Source organism: Myotis nattereri, assembly GCF_964212035.1.
Source record: "Myotis nattereri genome assembly, chromosome: 3".
NCBI classification, from domain to species: Eukaryota; Metazoa; Chordata; class Mammalia; order Chiroptera; family Vespertilionidae; genus Myotis; species Myotis nattereri.
Window position 1 is genome coordinate 127,234,460 of NC_138077.1, and position 15,810 is coordinate 127,250,269.

The 15,810-nt window shown below is 41.0% G+C and overlaps 1 protein-coding gene across 1 annotated transcript in view; it reads right to left on the reverse strand.

Annotated features, from left to right (window-relative positions):
* The window catches only part of CAGE1 (cancer antigen 1), a 77,432-nt gene that overhangs the window by 24,698 nt on the left and 36,924 nt on the right, over positions 1–15,810 (reverse strand). The window contains exon 8 of the mRNA XM_081088269.1: positions 9,286–9,390. Within this exon, the coding sequence (XP_080944395.1) occupies positions 9,286–9,390 (105 nt within the window). The remainder of the gene's footprint in view (positions 1–9,285; positions 9,391–15,810) is intronic.

Genomic DNA, 15,810 nt, shown 5'->3' on the forward strand with positions numbered 1-15,810 from the left:
ACAGCGACCCAGGGCCCAGCGGCACTTTCCTGCTGTCCAATAGTCATAGGGTCCCGGCTGGGGGTGGGGCTAAGCAGTGCAGGGTTTAGGCAGCACAGGGGTCCTGGCTGGGGGCTCAGGTGGCACACAGGGGTGCTGGCTGGGGGTGGGGCTTATGCCCCACTGCCCAGGGCTGCACACGGGACCTGGATGGCAGCTCGCGCTGTCCTGCCCTGCCTGTAGTAAGGATAGAGGCCTGGTGCACGGGTGGGGGCTGGCTGGTTTGCCCTGAAAGTGTCCCGGATCAGGGTGGGGGTCCCTCTTGGGTGCCTGGCCAGCCTGGGTGACGGGCTGATGGCTGTTTGCAGCTGGTCACACCCCTTCAGGGTGGGGGTCCCCACTGGGGTGACTGGCCAGTCTGAGTGAGGGCCTGAGAGCTGTTTTCAGGCTGGAGGGCAACTTAAGGTCCCGGCCTCTCCTTTTTTTCTTTTTTTTTTTATTCTGGGATTTATTTACCTTCTATAGCTGTCACTGGAGCTGAGAGCCGGCTCCAGCTCTGAGGGCTGAAAGCAGGTTTCTGGGTCTGTTTGGCTTCTATAATTGAAACTCTGTTGCCATCACAGTAGCTCTAAGATCTGAGGCCGAAGCTGGCTGAAAGCAGGTTTCTAGGTTTGTTTGGCTTCTATAATTGCAACATAGTTGCTTAGAGTGCAGCTCAGAGCTGGGCTGCGGCAGGCGGGGAACCTTGGCTTCCTCCATCACTGGAGCAAGCAAGCCTCCTGTTCGCTTCAGCTGCGTGGCTGCCGGCCGCCATCTTGGTTGGCAGTTAATTTGCATATCCTTCTGATTAGCCAATGGGAAGGGTGTCGGGGTTATGGTCAATTTGCATGTTTCTCTTTTATTAGATAGGATAATATTGCACCATATGGAGATGCCACATTTTATTCATTCACCAGTTGATGGACATTTAAATTATTTCCACTTTTGGCTATTATGAATAACTAGAGACCCAGTGCACGAAATTCCTGCACTCGGGGTGGTGTCCCCCAGCCTGGCTTGTGCCCTCTCACAGTGTGGGATCCCCATGATCAATTGCCCCAAAAAGGTAGGCCCTCTTGGATTGCCCCAGAGAGGTAGGCTGGAATGTGGGTCCCGCTTCCATGCTGCACGGACACGCAGGATCCTCAGGCCTGGCCACATGGATCGTCACTGGGCTCTCCACATGTTGAGGCCTGGGGGCCGTGCACACAGTGTCAAGTCCCCACCCAGCCGCATGCGCCTCATCACGCATGCAGCCCTGCCCGCCTGTGTGTGCCCACATGTGCCCACTGCGCATGCAGCCTCCTTGTGATGGCGTGAGGGCCTCACGGCATGAGGGTGTGATGACCACCGAGGCTATTATTAGTATTGATGCTGCTATAAACATTTGTGTACATATGTTTGGACATATGTTTTCATTTATCTTGGTCATATACCTAAGAGTAGAGTTGCTGGATCATATTGTAAAGTTTTTAAAATATAGAATTGTGTAAAGAAAAAGTCACTTTTTTTACATTCAATATTATTTTATATTAGTTTCAGCTGGAAGGCATAGGAGTTAGATAATATATTTTACAAAGTGTTCCTCTGATATTTCCAGTGCCCTACTGACCATACATAATTATTACAATATTATTGACTATATACCCTATGTTAACCTTTACATTCCCATGAGTATTCTGTAACTGCCAATCTGTATTTCTCAGTTCCTTCATATTTTCTACCCAGTTTCCCAATACACATCCTCCTCTGGAAACTATCATTATGTTCTTTGTACCTATAAGTCTGTTTCTGTTTTGTGTTTTCATTTATATTGTTCTTTAGATTCCACATATAAGTAAAATCATATGGTGTCTGTATTTCTCTGGCTAACTTATTTCACTTATAATAATGCCCTCTAGATTTATCCATGCTGTTGCAAATGGTAAAATGTTATTTTTTATTATTAATTAAATCTTTATTGTTCAGATTATTACAGTTGTTCCTCTTTTATTCCCCCCATAGCTCCCCTCCACCTGGTTCCCACCCGACCCTCTGCCCTTACCTCCCCCCCTCCACTGTCCTCATCCATAGGTGTACGATTTTAGTCCAGTCTCTTCCCACACCCCCCCCCACTCCTTCCCCCACCCCGAGAATAGTCAGTCCACCCCCTTTCTATGCCCCTTATTCTATTATATTCACCAGTTTATTCTGTTCATCAGATGATTTATTCACTTGATTTTTAGATTCACTTGTTGATAGATGTGTATTTGTTGTTCATAATTTGTATCTTTACCTTTTTCTTCTTCCTCCTCTTCTTAAAGGATACCTCTCAGCATTTCCTATAATACTGGTTTGGTGGTGATGAACTCCTTTAGCTTTTTCTTATCTGTGAAGCTCTTTATCTGACCTTCAATTCTGAATGATAGCTTTGCTGGATAAAGTAATCTTGGTTGTAGGTTCTTGGCATTCATCACTTTGAATATTTCTTGCCACTCCCTTCTGGCTTGCAAAGTTTCTGTTGAGAAATCAGCTGACAGTCGTATGGGTAGTCCCTTGTAGGTAACTGACTTTCTTTCTCTTGCTGCTTTTAAGATAATCTCTTTGTCTTCTGCTCTTGGCATTTTAATTATGATGTGTCTTGGTGTGGTCCTCTTTGGATTCCTTTTGTTTGGGGTTCTATGGGCTTCCTGGACTTGTAAGCCTATTTCTTTCACCAGGTAGGGGAAGTTTTCTGTCATTATTTCTTCAAATAGGTTTTCAATATTTTTCTCTCTTTCTTCTTCTGGCACCCCCATAATTCTGATGTTGGTACACTTGAAGCTGTCCCAGAGGCTCCTTACACTATCTTCATATTTTTGGATTCTTTTTTCATTTTGTTTTTCCAGTTGGGTGTTTTTTGCTTCTTCGTATTTCAAATCTTTGACTTGATTCTTGCGATCTTCTAGTCTGCTGTTGGAACTTTGTATAATATTCTTTATTTCAGTCAGTGTATGCTTAATTTTTAGTTGGCCCTTTTTCATATCCTTGAAGGTCTCACTAGGTTTCTTGAGGGTCTCACTAAATTTATTGGCGGTTTCTAGAAAATTCTTAAAAAACCTTAAAAGCGTGGTTTTGAACTCTATATCCAGTAGTCTGCTTTATTCCATTTCTGTCATTTGTGACCTGTTTCTTTGTCTCCACATTTTTTATGCTTCCCTGTGTTGATAGAGTGCCTTTCTGTGCTAGGTGTCCTATAGGGCCCAGTGGCTCAGCCTCCCCAATTACCTGAGGTGGACACTCTTGCTGCACCCCTTTGTGGGCTGTGCACAGTCTTGTTGTAGTTAAGCCTTGATTTTTGTAGGTATCACTGGGAGGAATTGACCTCCAGGCCAATTGGCTGTGAGAATCAGCTGTGGTTATGGTGGGAGATCTTCTGTGCTGGAGACACCCTTCTGGAGCAAGACTTGCTTCAGTGTGGCTTTGGTGCTCACTGAATCTGCTCCCTGAGTGTGTCCCTTATGGATCTGAGGAGTTGTAATCTGGATGGTCCTACTCTGACCACTGGGTACACTGGCTCTTGGATCTCTAAGGAGGTACTAATTTAGCCTCTGCCTGAGGCTACCCAGCAGGAGCTATGGAGAGATCTGCAGATTCCTCTTCTTTGTTTGGGGTTTGGAGGTGCCCAGATGAGGCCCAGCTGTGAAGCAATGCAAGCTGCTGTGGGGCCTTGGACCTTATTTTGGAAGTTCTGGGTCTCTCTGACCCAGCTGCAGTTAGGTAATTTTCAGATTGCAAAGGGCCAGGCCTTTCATATGTAAAAGCCTCTGTGCACAGCTTGGGTGGGACGGGGTCTCAGGGAATCAACAGGGCAGAGCATACAGCTATGGCTTATCCTCAGCCCTGCCCTAAGAGGCCCCGCGTCTCAGTGTTCCGGTAATCGCTGCAAGTACCTCTGAGAGAAAGCTGCCCTCGAGTTCTGACCGATGCCAGACAGTCCAGTTTCTCCCCGTATGAGTCTGGGTCCCCAGAGACTAGCCCAGAACTGGAGTTCAGAGCAGTCCGGAACTTGAGACTCCCTCTGATTGAAAAAGACAACCGTGTCCTCAGTTGCCAGCCCTTTCCACGTGCACCTCTGTACCTCTGCATTTTACTTCCGCACCTCCTTTGAGTCTCAGTGTGCTTTTCTCTTTCCTTCTAGTTGTAGAATTTTCACTCACCCAGCCTTCCTGTGGTTCTGGATGATGTCAATTTTGTCTTTTATTTGTATCTTTGAAGTGGTTGTCGAGGCAAAAATTTCAGGTGTTTACCTATGCCGCTGCCATCTTGGTTTTCTCAATGTTATTCTTTTTTTTTTTTTTTATTTGTTAAGGTATTACAACCTTATTTTTTTTTATTATTATTAGTTAAGGTATTACAAATGTGTCCTCATCCCCCCCCCATTAACCCCCAACCTCCCCCTCAAACACAAACTCATGCTCCCATCCCCTTGTTGTCCATGTCCATTGGTTTGGCTTATATACATGTATACAAGTCCTTCGGTTGATCTCTTCCCCTTACACCCATCCTCCCCTACTTTCCTTCTGGGGATTGATAGCCTGATCGCTGTTTCTAGGTCTTTGGGTCTGTCCCTTTTCATCAGTCTATGTTGTTCTCTATAATCCACAAATGAGTGAGATCATGTGGTATTTATCTTTCTCTAACTGGCTTATTTCACTTAGCATAATGCTCTCCAGTTCCATCCATGCTATTGCAAAAGGCAAGAGTTCCTTTTTTTTTTTTTTACCGCAGCATAGTATTCCATTGTGTATATGTACCACAGTTTTCTAATCCACTCATCTGCTGATGGGCACTTAGGCTGTTTCCAAATCTTAGCTATGGTGAATTGTGCTGCTATGAAAATAGGGGTGCATATATCCTTTCTGATTGGCATTTCTGGTTTCTTGGGATATATTCCTAGTAGTGGGATCACTGGGTCAAATGGGAGTTCCATTTTTAGTCTTCTGAGGTAGCTCCATACTGTTCTCCACAGTGGCTGCACCAGTCTGCATTCCCACCAGCAGTGCAGAAGGGTTTCTTTTTCTCCACATCCTCTCCAACACTTGTTGTTTGTTGATTTGTTGATGATAGCCATTCTGACAGGTGTGAGATGATACCGCATTGTCATTTTGATTTGCATCTCTAGTATAATTAGTGACTTTGAGCAGGTTTTCATATGTCTTTCGGCCTTCTGTATGTCCTCTTTTGAAAAGTGTCTATCTAGGTCCATTGCCCAGTTTTTTATTGGATTGTTTATCTTCCTTTTGCTAAGTTTCATGAGATCCCTGTAAATGTTGGAAATTAAACCCTTATCGGTGGTATCATTGGCAAATATGTTCTCCCATGTAGTGGGTCTTCTTGTTGTTTTGTTGATGGTTTCCTTTGCTGTGCAAAAGCTTTTTATTTTGATGTAGTCCCATTTGTTTATTTTCTCTTTAGTTTCCATTGCCCTAGGAGCATTATCAGAGAAGAAATTTCTTCGGCATATGTTTGCGATTTCGCTGCCTGTGGATTCCTCTAGTATTTTTATGGTTTCCCGTCTTATATTTAAGTCTTTTATACATTTTGAGTTTATTTTTGTGTATGGTGTGAGTTGGTGATCTAGTTTCATCCTGTTGCATGTGTCTGTCCAATTTTCCCAACACCATTTATTGAAAAGACTGTCTTGACACCATTGTATGCTCTTGCCTCCTTTGTCGAATATTAATTGGGCATAGTGGTTTGGGTCGATTTCTGGGGTCTCTATTCTATTCCATTGATCTATATGTTTGTTCTTGCGCCAGTACCAAGCTGTTTTAAGAACAGTGGCTTTGTAATACAGTTTGATATCTGGTATTGAGATCCCACCTACTTTGTTCTTTCTCAGGATTGCTGCAGCTATTCAGGGTCTTTTTTTATTCCAGATGAATTTTTGGAACGTTCGTTCTAGATTTGTGAAATATGCCATTGGTAATTTAATGGGGATTGCATTGAATCTATAAATTGCTTTGGGTAGTATGGACATTTTGATGATGTTGATTCTACCAATCCATGAACACGGTATATTCTTCCATCTGTCTATGTCTTCCTCTATCTCTTTTTTCAGTGTCCTGTAGTTTTCAACATATAAGTATTTTACCTCTTTAGTTAAGTTTATTCCTAGGTATTTTAATTTTTTTGGTGCAATGGTAAATGGGATTGCTTCTGTAGTTTCACTTTCTGTAAGTTCACTATTGGTGTAAAGAAATGCCATGGATTTCTTAGCATTAATTTTGTATCCTGCTCCATTGCCAAATTCATTTATTAAGTCTAATAATTTTTTGATGGAGTCTTTAGGGTTCTGTATGTACAGTATCATGTCATTTGCAAATAAGGACAGTTTTACTTCTTCTTTTCCAATCTGGATGCCTTTTATTTCTTCTTCGTGTCTGATCGCAACGGCTAGTACTTCCAGTACTATGTTGAACAGGAGTGGTGAGAGGGGGCATCCCTGTCTTGTTCCTGTTTTTAGGGGGATTGTTTTTAGTTTTTGCCCATTGAGTATGATGTTGGCTGTGGGTTTGTCATATATGGCTTTTATTATGTTGAGGTATGATCCCTCAGTTCCTATCTTGCTGAGAGTTTTTATCAAGAAAGGGTGTTGGATTTTGTCAAATGCTTTTTCCGCATCAATTGATATGACTATGTGGTTTTTTTCTCTCAATTTGTTTATGTGATGTATCACGTTTATTGATTTGCGGATATTGTACCATCCTTGCGTCCCTGGGATAAATCCTACTTGGTCATGGTGTATGATCTTTTTGATGTACTGCTGGATCCGATTTGCTAGGATTTTGTTGAGGATTTTGGTATCTATGTTCATGAGGGATATTGGCCTATAATTCTCTTTCATTGTATTGTCTTTATCTGGTTTTGGGATTAGGGTGATGTTGGCTTCATAGAATGAGCTTGGAAGTGTTCCTTCCTCTTGGATCTTTTGACATAGTCTGAGGAGGATAGGTTTTAGGTCTTCCTTGAATGTTTGGTAAAACTCCCCTGTGAAGCCATCTGGTCCCAGGCTTTTGTTTGCTGGAAGCTTTTTGATTACTGCTTCAATTTCCTCCATAATTATTGGCCTATTGAGATTTTTAGATTCTTCCTGGTTAAGTTTTGGAATGTTGTATTTTTCTAGGAATATGTCCATTTCCTCCAGGTTGTCTAGTGTGTTGGAGTAGAGTTGTCCATAGTATTTTCTAACAATCCTTTGTATTTCTGTGGGGTCTGTTGTTATTTCTCCTCTTTCATTTCTGATTTTGTTTATTTGGGTCCTCTCTCTTTGTTTCTTGGTGAGCCTGGCTAGAGGTGTATCAATCTTGTTTATCCTTTCAAAGAATCAGCTCTTGGTTTTGTTGATCTTTGTATTGTTTTTTCGGTCTCTATGTCGTTTATCTCCGCTCTGATCTTTGTTATTTCCTTCCTTCTGCTTACAGTGGGCCTTTTTTGTTGCTCTCTTTCTAACTCTTCGAGTTGTAGAGTTAGGTCATTTATTCTCATTGTTTCTTGTTTCTTGCAGTAGGCTTGTAGAGCTATGAACTTCCCTCTCAAGACTGCTTTTGCTGTGTCCCATAGGTTTTGAATTGTTGTGTTTTCATTGTCATTTGTTGCCATGATGTTTTTTATTTCTTCTTTGATCTCACTGGTAACCCAGTCGTTGTTTAATAGCATGCTATTTAGTCTCCATGTGTTTGATTTTTTTGGATTGTTTTTGTTGTAGTTGATTTCCAGTTTTATGCCTTTGTGCTCTGAGAAGATGCTTGATATGATTTCAATTTTCTTGAATTTGAAGAGACTTTGTCTGTGACCCAATATATGGTCTATCTTTGAAGATGACAAATGTGCACCTGAGGAGAATGTATATTCTGTGGCTTTGGGGTGAATGTTCTGAAGATGTCAATTAATTCCATCTGATCTAGTGAGTCATTTAGGATTGATGTTTCTTTGCTGAGTTTCTGTTTAGAGGATTTGTCCAGTGGCGATAGTGGGGTGTTAAGGTCCCCTACCATGACTGTATTGCTGTCAATCTCTCCCTTGATCTCCTCCAGAAGATTTCTTACGTATTTGGGTGTTCCTATATTGGGTGCATATATATTTACCAGAGTTATTTCTTCTTGTTGGACTGCTCCCTTTAGTATTATGAAGTGGCCTTCTTGATCTCTTTTTATGTCCTTCACTTTGAGATCTAATTTGTCAGATATAAGTATTGCTACCCCGGCTTTTTTTTTTTTTACTTCCATTGGCAAGAAAAACCTTTTTCCATCCCTTCACCATCAGTCTGTGTGCGTCTTTTTTTCTGAGGTGGGTTTCCTGTAGATAGCAGATATATGGGTCATGTTTTCTTATCCACACATTTACCCTATGCCTTTTGACTGGGGAATTTAATCCATTTACATTTAAAGTTATTATTGATAGAAACTTGTTAGTCGCCATTTTTGTTCTTTACCGCTGCATTCCTTCTTTGTTTCCTGTTTTTTCTATTTACAGCAGACCCTTTAGCATTTCTTGCATTAATGTTATTCTTTTTTAATTGCTGAGTAATATTCCATTTTACATTTGTACCACAGCCTTTTTTTTTTTATCCACTCTTCTATTGATGAACACTTTTTTATCCACTCTTCTATGGATGAGCACATTACTTCCATATGTTAATGCAGTTTCTAAAAGTCAAACTAGAACACTGATTTGGCAAGATTTAAAATTTGCCCTCAAAATTAAATAGCAATATTAAGAACTGAAGTTGCTGACAGCAGAAGGGTAGATACACACAATGTTCTTTTGCTAACTTTCAGCTAAAAGGCTAATGGGGATGTTTTATAATGTCATTACAAAGTAAAAGGAAATAAATATAATTATGTTGTATCCCTTAGACCCTTTCTAGCTCCAACATTCTATTATTTTAATATTTGGCATAGTTTTTTTTTTAATATATTTTATTGATTTTAGACAGGAAGGGAGAGGGAGATAGGAACATCAATGATGAGAGAGAATCATTGATTGGCTGCCTCCTGCACGCCCCCTACTGGGGATCGAGCCTGCAACCCAGTCAATGTGCCCTTGGCCAGAATTGAACCTGGGACCCTTCAGTCTGCAGGCCGACGCTCTATCTATTGAGCCAAACCAGCTAGGGCAGGCCTTGTGCATTTCTGTCTTCTGGCTTTGCTTAGAAGAGAGAGAGAGAGAGAGAGAGAGAGAGAGAGAGAGAGAGAGAGACTGGCATAGTTTTTAAAGGACAAATTTCTGTAAGATAATTTGTACCTTATTTATTAAGTTGCCTAAATGTCTTTGATACTTGTCATTTTCTTCAATGAGTCTGGTGCAGTGGTCTTCTTTAAACTCTAGAAGATTTCCCAATTTTTCAATCTATGGAGAAACATAAGTAAAAATATTAACCTGGAAACAACCATAAAAGCATGAATGCTAAGATCAAATGGGAACTGTGAGCTATACTTTATTCAAATATTCTCTCAAACTGAGTTGTACCATAGGTGAATCAAGACATGGCAATAAACCAACACAGACAACAGTTTGGTGGTTACCGGAAGGAGAGGAGAGCGGTGGGGAGGTAGGAAAGGGTAAAGGGAGTCAAATATATAGCAACAGAAGGAGATTTGATTTTGGGTGGTGAACACACAGTTCAATATACAGATGATGTATTATAGAATTGTACACTTGAAACCTATATAATTATATTAACCAGTGTCACCCTAATTTAATAAAGTTTTAAAAAAAGAGATGCTATGAACCAGATTCTAGTTAGAGTGCATTTAAAATAGACAAGCAGAAATGTTTCAGCTTTTCTCCAATTTAATACCACTTAACAGCTTTGCAAATAAGTAAACACCTGTTGGTGAATACTTATTAGCCCCAAATCTTTACTACCTTCTTTCCAGATGTAACTACTAGAAAGTAAAGCACTGATGACGTGCTTGATGATGCCTTTCCAGGTTTGGTAAATATTCTCACTTGCTTAAAAAAAAATGACTGCTGATTTTTTAAAAAGTTTGAGCTCAAATGTATGTCATATTCTGACCTATGATCCACTTTTTATTTGCAGAAAAAATGTTAAAAATTAAAAACTGTATTCTAAAACTGACATCTAAGATTAATTATAGGAAAGGGTGTTCACAAATTCCCTTAGCAGTTACCTTAATTTTCAAAGCTATTACAGAAGAAAAATGACAGAAATGCTTCCATTAAGTAATAACATTAAGAATGGCCATAAAAAAAAAGAATGGCCATCAATCTTCTAATGTTTTAAATATACTTACATGCCTGTAGTGAAATACTTAAGGAAGCAAAGGCAAAGCAAATATGCTGCAGTAGTAGCAATTAACTTGTTTTTCTTTCTTATGTAAATGAAGCAACTGGATGATTTCAGATCAGTGTTACTACTCATCTGACTGCTTGCCTTATTTCAGATAAGGAGTACAGATGTCATTACCTCAATTTAACACATAAAACCAAGGTGAAGAGAATTTAAAAGATTTTTGAAAGGATATATCTAGATGTGGAAAATATTTATCACCAATTAGCATAAGGCCTTTTCTATTCTGTGCCTTTGCATTGCATCTCCTCACCCCTAGAGGGTGGCGTTCCACTCTGAGCTTCACACAACTCATGATGCTTTACTGAAGCAACATAGAATTCCTCCTTGTCTGTTTTCCATTATAGACTTCCTGGCATATTTTTAATTTCTTTAATGGTTTTTCCAGATCAAAAGTAATAACCCGTATAAGACCTCACATTAAAGAAAGAAGAGCAAAATTTCTTAAAGGATATTTATTTTTGAGATAAAGGGATAGCTCTGTAAAACAGTTTTTAGATGATAATGAAAAGGAATCTAAAATTTTGTTTCTGCTGGAGTGTAAAGTTCAACTGTTTTTAGAATATAACGGACATACAATAAACTTTACATTTTAAAGAGTACGATTTGCTAGGTTGTTTAAAATATATATATTTGATTACAGAGAGGAAGAGAGAGGAAAAAACATAGAAACATCAATGATGAGAGAGAATCATTGATCGGCTGCCTCCTGCACGCCTCACATGGGATTGAACACACAATCTGGGCATGTGCCCAGACTGGGAATCGTTGTGACCCCCCCCACCCCACCCCCCGTTCATAGCTTGTGCTGGCCAGGCTAATTTGATAAGTTTTTATATATATATATGTAACTATGAAACCATCACCACAATCAAGATAGTGAACTTATCCATCATTGGCCCTCCCACCAAAGTTTCCTCTTGCTTCTTGGTCCCTCCTGTCAGCCTGACACCCACACTCTATGCTAGCCCAGGCAAATGCTGATCTGCTGTCTGACACCATTGATTAGATTGTATTTTCTAGAGTTTTATATAATAGGACCAAACAGTATTTACTCTCATCTGGGCCTTTCACTTAGCATAATTATTTTGAGATTCATCTAGATTGCTTGTGTATAAGTAGTTCATACTTTTTTAAAAAAATTAATGAGGACCGGCTGGCATGGCTCAGTGGTTGAACATCGACCTATGAACAGGAGGTTACAGTTGGATTCCTGGTCAGGGCACATGCCCAGGTTGCTGGCTCAATCCCTGGTGGGGGGCATGCAGGATGCAGCTGATCGATGATTCTCTCATCATTGATGTTTCTATCTCTCTCTCCCTTCCTCTCTGAAATTAATAAAAAATATATTAAAAAAATTAATGAATATGTCATTGTATGTCTATCCATTAATCTGTTGTAGACATTTGCATTCCCTTCAGTTTTTGGCTGGAGAAACCAAGATGGCGGCATAGGTAAACACTGGAGTTTGCTGCCTCGAACAACCACTTCAAAAATACAACTGAACGATGGAACTGACATTATCTAGAACCACAGGAAGGCTGGCTGAGTGGAAATTCTACAACTAGAAGGAAAGAGAAAAGCATACTAAGACTCAGAGGAGGCGCAGTGCAGAAATAAAATACTAAGGTACAGAGGCGCATGCAAATCGGGCTGGCGGCTGAGGGCACTGTTGTCGTTTTTGATCAGGAGGGAATCTCAGGCTCTGAGCTCCAGTTCCGTGCGAGTCTCTGGGGACCCAGACTCATACGGGAGAAGCGATACTGTCTGGCATTGGTCGGAACTCAAGGGCAGCTTTCTCTCGGAGGGGCTTAAGGCAATTACCAAGACACTGAGAAGCACAGCCTCTGAGAGCAGCCATAACTGCTAGCCCCGCCCTGTTGATCCTGTGGGACCCGCCCCACCCAAGCCCTGCAGAGAGGCTTTTGCTGGATAGCCTAAGGCAGAGGCTAAATTAGCACCTCCCTAGAGATCCAGGAGCCAATGTATCCAGAGGTTGGAGTGAGACCATCGAGTTTGCAGCTCCGTGGAACCATAAAGGACACACTCAGGGGGCAGACCCAGTGAGCACCAAAGCCCCATTGAAGCAAGTCTTGCCCCAGAGGGGTGTCTCCAGCACAGAAGTGCTCTCACTGCAGACACAGCTGATTCTCACAGCCAATTGGCCTGGAGGTCAATTCCTCCCAGTGATACCTACAACAATCAAGACTTAACTACAACAAGACTGTGCACAAAGATCACAAGGGGGTCACCAAGAGTGTCCTCCTCAGGTAATTGGGGAGGCTGAACCACTGGGCCCTAGAGGACACTTAGCACAGAAAACCACTCTATCAAAACAGGGAAGCATAAAAAATGTAAAGACAAAGAAAAAGGACACAAATGACAGAAATGGAGGGAAGCAAACTACTGGATATAGAGTTCAAAACCACACTTTTAAGGTTTTTCAAGAATTTCCTAGAAACTGCCGATAAACTTAATGAGACCTACAAGAAATCTAATGAGACCCTTGAGGTTGTGGTAAAGGACCAAGTAGAAATTAAGCATACACTGACTGAAATAAAGAATATTATACAGAATTCCAACAGCAGACTAGAAGATCACAAGAATCAAGTCAAAGATTTGAAATACGAAAAAGCAAAAAACACCCATCTGGAAAAGCAAAATGAAAAAAGAATCCAAAAATACGAAGATAGTTTAAGGAGCCTCCGGGACAGCTTCAAGCGTACCAACATCCGAATTATAGGGGTGCCAGAAGAAGAGAGAGAGCAAGATATTGAAAACCTATTTGAAGAAATAATGACAGAAAACTTCCCCTACCTGGTGAAAGAAATAGGCTTACAAGTCCAGGAAGCCCATAGAACCCCAAACAAAAGGAATCCAAAGAGGACCACACCAAGACACATCATAATTAAAATGCCAAGAGCAGAAGACAAAGAGAGAATCTTAAAAGCAGCAAGAGAAAGAAAGTCAGTTACCTACAAGGGACTACCCATACGACTGTCAGCTGATTTCTCAACAGAAACTTTGCAAGCCAGAAGGGAGTGGCAAGAAATATTCAAAGTGATGAATGCCAAGAACCTACAACCAAGATTACTTTATCCAGCAAAGCTATCATTCAGAATTGAAGGTCAGATAAAGAGCTTCACAGATAAGAAAAAGCTAAAGGAGTTCATCACCACCAAACCAGTATTATAGGAAATGCTGAGAGGTATCCTTTAAGAAGAGGAAGAAGAAGAAAAAGGTAAAGATACAAATTATGAACAACAAATACACATCTATCAACAAGTGAATCTGAAAATCAAGTGAATAATCTGATGAACAGAATGAACTGGTTATTATAATAGAATCAGGGGCATAGAAAGGGAATGGACTGACTATTCTCGGGGGGGGGGGGAGGAAAGGTATGTGGGGGGTGTGGGAAGAGATTGGACAATAGTTGTGCACCTATGGATGACGACAGTGGGTGGGGGTGAGGGAAGAGGGTGGGGTGGGAATGGGGTGGAGGGGAGTTATGGGGGGAAAAAAAGAGGAACCACTGTAATAATCGGAACAATAAAGATTTAATTAATCAAAAAAAAAAAAAAGATCTGAGCCCTAACTGGTTTGGCTCAATGGATAGGGCGTCAGCCTGTGGACTGAAGGGTTGCTGGAAGCCGGTCCATCCTTGCTGCTTGACACAGTTGCTGCAGGGAAGAAACATCTGCACAGCATATGTTCCAAGGGACCTGGTGTATATGGCAGACTGTTCTTAATATGTTTGCTCCCCTTCTTGGCGCTATGTGTTTTAACCAAGGTCATCTCTTCAAGAAAGGTTGTTTCCCCAGGTAGGGATTTTTCCTAAAGTTAGGGAGGGAATAAAACCCCTTAACTAAGTGCCAGGTGGGTAGTTAATCACTTTAACTATGAACAATCATGCTTAAGCTACATAATCTCTACTCCCTGGATGGAGATAAGAAACGCCCTAACCTTTGGAATAGAAATTGATAGGATTAAAATCAACTGGTATAAATATAGATGTAACAAGACAATAAAACACAGAACTTGACGAGATCGTGGCTAGGGAACTTGGCTATGATGATCAACTGAGAAAAAAATTATTTTTCCATTTCTGTAGGTTAGAAGTCTGACGGGGTCTCACTCGGCTAAAGTTGAAGTGTCAGCAGGGCTGTGTTCCTTTCTGAAGGCTTTAGGGGAGGCTGTTCAGTTTCTGAAGGCTGACCATATTCCTTGGCTTGTGATCCCCTTCTCTCATCTTGGAAGCCAGCAATGTTGCATCTCTGACATTCAGTGGTCGCACATCCCTCTGACATGGCTGGATGCATGTGATTACATTGGGCTCTTCTGAAAAATCCATGATACTCTAGCTCCACATTTAAAGGGCTTTGATTTAAACAGATTTGCAAAGTCCTTTTGTCATATTCTGGAACCAGGGTGTGGACATCTCTAGGAGGCCACTGTTGTGCCTACAACTCATCTCTAAGAGGACCACTGAGGCCTCTATCACTTGAGGCACAAGTGGCTTGGCCACACAGTTAAAATATTTGGCTTTATCTTCTTGGATTCCTAAGAAGCTTTTGCTTGCATTAACACTTTTTCCTCAAATGGGTTTTCTTACACTCTGTTAGTGTCAACTTGCAGAAGTGTGTCAAAGCAGAAATAACATTCACTATGCATGGATGGATCAGTCATCAGTATGAACAGCCTCGGGGAGTGGGATAACTAAAGGCTGACTGGTTGATTTCCCAATTATTTATACTAAGGTTTTGAGATTGAATACATACAATAAAATATAAATAGCCCTAGCCTGTTTGGCTCAGTAGATAGAGCGTCAGTCCTCTGACTGAAGGGTCCCGGTTTCAATTCTGATCAAGGGCAGGTACTAGTAGCTGGGTTGCAGGCTTGATCCCCAGCCCTGTTCGGGATGTGTGGTAAGCAACCAGTTCATGTTTCTCTCTCTCTGCCTCTTCCCCTCCCTCCCACTTTCTCTAAAAATCAATGGGAAAAATATCCTCAGTTAAGGATTAACCAAAGATATATAAATAAATATAAATAAAATAAAAAACGAACAAGTAAACCAGAATTCACAGAAAGGTGAAGAACGACATGCAGCAATAAAGACAGTTAAACCTACAGTGCCTTCCTGGTAGCTAAAGCAAAACTGAAATGTGGTCAGTTACAAGATTTTTCATTATTCATGCAATGAAAATACAACTGTTTCTAAAGAAAAGCTTTTCCTGGTAGGCCTGAAGTCTCAAAGGAAGTTCTCATCCAAGCAGCACTAAATGAAACAACAATCTCTGTAGTAAATTGAGAAAGATGTTTCCTAGGATTGTTGAGGACATAACACCAAAGCACAACTCAGGAAAAGCAATTGTGTGAGGGCCAAGGCAGCATGTTCCCAGCAGCAGCTTTCCAAGAATAAACACGATCCAGATTGTGACAATTAAGTAGTGAAA